At 36.2% G+C, this 6,256-nt stretch overlaps 1 protein-coding gene across 1 annotated transcript in view; it reads right to left on the bottom strand.

Annotated features, from left to right (window-relative positions):
* Positions 1 to 3,458: 3,458 nt before the first annotated feature.
* dmgdh (dimethylglycine dehydrogenase) overlaps positions 3,459 to 6,256 on the bottom strand; it is a 25,415-nt gene continuing 22,617 nt past the window's right edge. Inside the window, exons 14-16 of the mRNA XM_015389035.1 lie at positions 4,228 to 4,287; positions 4,015 to 4,149; positions 3,459 to 3,945 (exon numbers count right to left, since the gene is read on the bottom strand). Of these exons, the coding sequence (XP_015244521.1) occupies positions 3,733 to 3,945; positions 4,015 to 4,149; positions 4,228 to 4,287 (408 nt within the window). The 3' untranslated portion in view covers positions 3,459 to 3,732. The remainder of the gene's footprint in view (positions 3,946 to 4,014; positions 4,150 to 4,227; positions 4,288 to 6,256) is intronic.

Here is a 6,256-nt window from a genome sequence, read left to right as displayed (position 1 = left end):
TCTTCTGGGGGCTGAGCCACCCTTGTCTCTTAAACCTAGAGACGCCCCTGGTTTAGCTGCAATAATGACAGCAATCTAAGTCATAGTGATTAGGTGTAGAGATTTTGCAGGGCTTTTAATTTTGAAATTCCTCATCAGTTCTGGATGAAACTTACTGAGCCACATCTATAGGTTTTCTGCTATTGTTTCAAAAAGGAAGCATTCCTGAAAACCAATAGTTTAACAGCAATATTGATGGCAGCCTGGGTCAAAGTGAGTCAGTTTAGAGCTTTTAGGGGCTTTAATTTTGAAATTGCACATCAGATGTTGATGAAACTTTGTGAGTCACATCTTTGGGTATTCCACTTTCATGTCAGTGTGTTCCATTAAAAAAAAGAAGTTTAGTAGCAAGATTTACAGCAACTTCGTTTGAAGTGTAGAGATCATTTGGGGCTTTAATTTTGAAATTCCACATCCGATTTCCCATCAACAGGGTTCAGTCACATTTAAAGATTTTCAGCTGTCATTCTGAATTGAAATCATTTACTGAAAAAAAAAAAAAAAGTTTAGCAAAAAGAGAACGACTTCGCTCAAGCAGACAAAAACTGCAGATTTTGATTTTGAAATTCCACCTGCTTTAATTGGGCTATTATGATTTATTTGGAGAGCCTCATCTGTCACCTGTATGTACAAGTAGTTATGTGAAAACATTTCTAAAAGCATTTATTGAGTCTAATAAGAGTGAATAAAATTTACATTTGAAGTACTAAAATACTTAAATACTTACTGTCAGGCCTCAAAAAATATATAGTATGAAGCAGAAGAAATTGTTAACTTCAGTCACATTTGTAAAGAAAAAGAAGAACAAGTGTAGATATTATGTAAGAATTACAGTTCTTATTTTGAAACATAATCTCGGAAGTTGCTACCGTATTTCTTAGTGTTCACGCGACCCTAAAAAAAAGCATCAGTATTGGTTTGACTGTTTGATTCCAAAGGATGGTTTGATCCCGGTTTCAGACCGCCGGGGCGAAAAAAACGCCTTCACGAAACCATTAAAAAGTACAAACCCTTTCTGAAAAGACAATAAAAAAGAAAAAAAGAAATTGGTTTGAACTGTTGTTGAAAACAGCAACTCAATAAAGAAAAAGAAAAAGGAGCCATTTCTGCTTTTATTCTTAGAATTCAGATTTTTAATCGAGGAATTCTTACTATATTCTCCCAATTATTCTCATGTAATATTTCGTTTTTTTACTAAAGTGATGATCCTGGATTTTGGCAACAGAGTCCTTAATAAATAGACTTAATAATAATTAAAAAAAAAATCAGAATTCTAAAAATAAAGTCAGAATATGGTAATAAAATCAGAATCCTACCATAAAATCAGGATTTTACGGAAGAGGATTAGGGCCAGTGGAAAAAAAAAAAAAAAGTTAACTGATTTTTAAATTTTATTTCAGTTTAGTATGGGAAAAAAGTCAGAATTCTGAGAAAAAAGTCAGAATTCTGACTTTTTTCCCATGTTAAATTGAAATAAAATTTAAAAATCAGTTAACTTTTTTTTTTTTTTTCCACTGGCCCTAATCCTCTTCTGTAGGATTTAGAGTTCTAAAATTAGAGTCAAAATTCAACTGCCCTTTTCTTTGAGTGGCCATTTTCTAAGAGCCCTAATACCCTTCCATAGTTAATTCTGTAAACGATGCGAAGAAGATTTATATAATTTATTTCAGTCCTGCCCTATCTCATGTACATTTTGGAAAGACAACTGCATACTTATTTCCTTAAACAATTTTAACAACCTTTCCTCACCTATGATGATTTATTGTTTGGATTGTTAAATTATCCTGCTATTAAAACAAACCAATTTATATCATTATTCCATTTTTCTTACGAGGAAAAACTTAAATTCTCCAGGCACAAACCCATCCTTCCAAATCTTTAAACAGCAGCGGAAACAGATCGTGAATAATGTTGATTAAACCTCTTGTGTTGTTTGATGAAATACGGTCAGTCATAAACCCGGTTTGGTCTGTGTGAACTATATCAGCCACCACTCTCTCCAGGCAGTTGGCCACTATTTCTGAGAGTATTTTTACATCTGCTGCTGTAGGCTAATGGGACAATAAAAGGGACATAATATGGATCTTTCCCTTTTTTGAGGAAGATTATAATATGAGCCAAGTACATTGATTTGGGGAGTTCATCCTCTTCAAAAGATTTATTGAACATACATTGTAGTAGTTTGATCATTTTAATTTTCTTATTTTTATTAAACTGAGCACCAAATCCCAGAGATGGGGTATCTGGGGTCAGCAAGTCATCTCTATGCCCTCGAACTCAACGCTATTCCTGGTGTTTTTAATTGGAAAAAGCTTCCTGGATGGGAAGAAAAACGTCTTCAAACTTGTAAACAGATCTGGTGTATTGTTTTTAATTTTTCGATTTTTGGAATCTCTATGTCACGTATTTGTGCTACTCAGCCTCTTAAAAAGGTGAGTCCAAATTGCACAGATTAATTCACTGTGCAGATTGGACTCACCTGCTTTCATTGGCTGGGCAGAAAAATATCATGACAGAGATTAACTGCAGACCCCAGATACCTAATCTCTGCCAAATCCAGCAGCTCCTTGACTTTTATCTGACTGATATCTATCTCTGTTACTGTAACAGGTCCTTCCAGCAGTTTAGCTCATTCATCCATTAGCTGAGGTACTGTATCTGTAATGCATCTAAAAAATGACTCTATGCTAATGTAGCATCATCCAGTCCTGAGGTACAGCGTTTTATAAAACATCTGAAAACAATAATTAATCTTTGTATTATTCTTTTGAGGACCCATCAGATGTTGCAGAAATAAAGTTTTCTCTGGAGAATTTCTTGCAAGCCGAGCTAATTATTATTATTTTTTTTTTCCTACTTGTTTTGATTCTGTTTTATTTTCCTATATTTTAATCATGCAAAGCACTTTGCATTGTCTTTGTATTGAATTGTTCCATACAAATACATTTCCCTAGCCTTGCCTAATGATTTTTTTATTTAAGAACATTTCTTTGCCTTTAAATCATAATAAACACACCTTTAAGTGAATTGTTTTCACTTATTTAATTCTTTTAAACACTCATACAATTATCTAGTTAATGTCTTTACTTCCAGTTTATGTTTTCACATATATATTTAACTTACATATTTAATTAAACTATTGCAGCACTTTAGATATTCTTTTTTATTATTGAAATTATATTAAAAACACCACTTTCGTATGACCTTATTTATTATAAATTAATAAACAATATTCCACACAGGATGTGTGACAATATAGTTTAAGTACCACTGAACTGGACTTGACACTGATATTTTATTAATGTACACAATTTTAATTTCATTAGTTACACAAAAAGAGATTTACAAAATAAGACTTTTTGTTTTTTGTTTTTTTACATGTGTGGAAACAGCTTTTTTTTGTGTGTATTTGGTTCCACTTTGTTCTTGTCTGACCTGTAAACATGGATCTTCCTTTGACAGAATCGGAAAAATCACACACGGAATCACACACTGTGTGAGAGTGCGAGTGTAAGAAAATAACACAATGGATAACTTCACAGTCAAACTATTGGTTTCCATTTTTTTTTTTGCTTTTATATGAACTGTCCCCTCGATCTGCAGACAAACGGTTCAGTATGTGACCGCCCACCTTCCAAACACGTCTCATTCACAGTAGGGTTCTTTAACTGGTCTTTTGAGGAAAACTGCTGCTTATGCTTTAGCCTTTGCTTTCTTCGCCAGCCGGGTCCGCGTTGGCTCGGTTTGGACGAGGGGTTCCTGGATGACCGTGGCGGGGTACTTCTTGCCCAGCAGCTCCACCTCCACCTGCTGCCCCACAGAGCACAGCTCCAGGGGCAGGTAACCGAACGCCAGGCTCTGCTGGCTGCTGTAGCTGTAAGCTCCAGACGTAGTGTTGCCGACCACCTGAGCAAGAGTCGCCTGTTTTAGTGGACCTCAACGACAAAAACGAGGGTTTTATCACTTGCTACCCACCTTGCCGTTGTGCCAAATGGTCTCGTTGCCTTCTGGGTCGATGTCGTCCGTTTTAACGGAGAGGTAGGAGAGCTTCCTCTTCAGGCCGTTGGCTTTGATCTCCTGAAGCGCTGCTTTGCCAATAAAGTCAGCCGGCTGCTCGTAGCAAAGATTGTGTGTGACAACAATTGAAAAGATACAGAAATATGAGCTCTACATAAAACAACCGGTTACCTTGTTGAGTTTAATGAAGTAGTCCAGCCCAGCCTCCAGAGGATTAGTGTCACAGTTCATCTGAAATGAAGGTTCCCATTAATAAAAAAGCAGGAAAAGGGCAATGAACAGTTTTTACCTTTTGAACGATTTCCATTTTTCTTGAGTAATAAATGCAGCAGTGGACAGAGGAATTGTGAGCACTGCAGATGAAAGCGATTACATTTATGGTTTAAATGCTAACCGCCATCCATGCTTGAAAGCTGGTACTTTATTTTTCCACTAGGAAACATGGTGGTGGCTGCATATGCTGTGGGGATACTGATTTTCCAGTGAAGAGGAAGAAGTTGATTTAAAGCACAGCATTAATGGGATTAGATTAAACAGGCGGACTAATTTCAAACACCAATTTGGAGAAACTTAAAAAAAGCTGCATGTAGGATGTTGCATTTAAATGTTATCGGATCAAAGGGGGAAGTTTACTAAAGCACAACATTATTGTCTAATATTTAATATTAAAATATCTTTCTCCTTTACATTTATGAACTACATTGTGTTTTTCCGTCACAGCAGTTACCAAACTTTTCTTGCTTGACACATTTTTAGTGTTAGTTTAAAGTCAACCACTTTAACTCATTGATAAACAAATGGATAAACTAACTAACTGTTTATTTTAATGTGTAACAGAATTTAACAATATTATAAATAGTTAAAAATAAAATACTCATTTAATTAATTTCTACAAATACCACTGCAATTACACTGCAAGTAAAATATTCTTCAAATACGTGTAATAATAAGATTATCTACTAATGGAAAGATAATTTCTACCTTAAAATAGGCTCATTAGGTCTTCTACACTAATTATAAGATAATAGAGGTTTTTATTTCTTATTTTAAATGAAAATAAACTAATTCCTTGGGGAAATTGTCTTACTTATAAACTAAAACTAAGAGAAAATACATTTATGTGAAGAAAATAATGGACTTACCATAGTTTCAATTTTTGCAGTGCAACGTAACAAAAGTAAAAATGTTAAGATGATGAAATCAAAGCTTTAAATTGTTTTACCACAGACTGCTGATTATGTTTTTATTTTGTTTTTTAGGTACATGGTTTCATCTTGCCCTACGTCAGGGTGTACTCTGCCTCCCGCCTGTAGACTGCCAGCCCCACTAATACCCTGACAAAGACTAAGTGGGAGAAAAAGCATGGTTGGATGGTTTCATCTTCCCAAATGTCCCATTAAATTGGGATTTTTCTATATTTTATGGTTGGAAAATAAAAAAAAAATAGAAGGCAGAATATGTAAGGTCATTGTTAGACTGCTGTCTGTCTGGAAGCTTTTTAAAATAAACAGAAGAGAAAAAGAAGACGTGTTTTTAGCCGCTCTTCATCTTATCTGTTTTAGAACCACTTCTCTTTTCTTTTTTCTTTCCATTGACTTTTTTATCCCTTTTCTTGATCTGGAACACGTCCACATTGACCTTAAAGCGTTTAACAAAATGACTCAGATCTGCTCTAACTGTCATCTGCAGTGATGGGAGAAACGGCGTTGAAAGTAACGGCGTTACTAACGCCGTTACCTTGTTTTAGTAACGAGTAATCTAACTAATTACTTTGACTGTAACTATAACGCAGTTACCATTGCAGACACCCCGTTACTGCGTGTTACTCAGGTCGCTCGATGAACCTTTTTTCATGATAGGACTCGTGCGCGCCTTGTCATGAGAGAGGGGAGGATGGGATTGGCTGATGTATAGTGAGATTCCGTCTGTCAGTTGGGTAGGTGGGTGTTTCTGCTGGTGGGTGTTAACGTACAGCTCACACAGAGACATGGAGAGTGAGGATGACCCCAGCAGCAAAACAGCGTTTTCCAGATGGAAATACCGGTGTTACCTCGAGCTGCGTTTCCCCATCAGATACGGTTTCCCCTGCATCTCCGCACAGCGCAGACGGGACGATTCACCGCGCAAGCGACAGGAAACGCACATGCTCGCTAAAGGCTCGCAACAGTCGCCCTGTGCTCGCGCCACAGGAGAACTACTG

Source organism: Cyprinodon variegatus, unplaced genomic scaffold (genome assembly GCF_000732505.1).
Source record: "Cyprinodon variegatus isolate N-32 unplaced genomic scaffold, C_variegatus-1.0 Scaffold446, whole genome shotgun sequence".
Lineage (NCBI taxonomy): Eukaryota > Metazoa > Chordata > Actinopteri > Cyprinodontiformes > Cyprinodontidae > Cyprinodon > Cyprinodon variegatus.
Note: the sequence above shows the minus strand (reverse complement) of the source record. Positions and strands in the feature narration are given on the sequence as shown.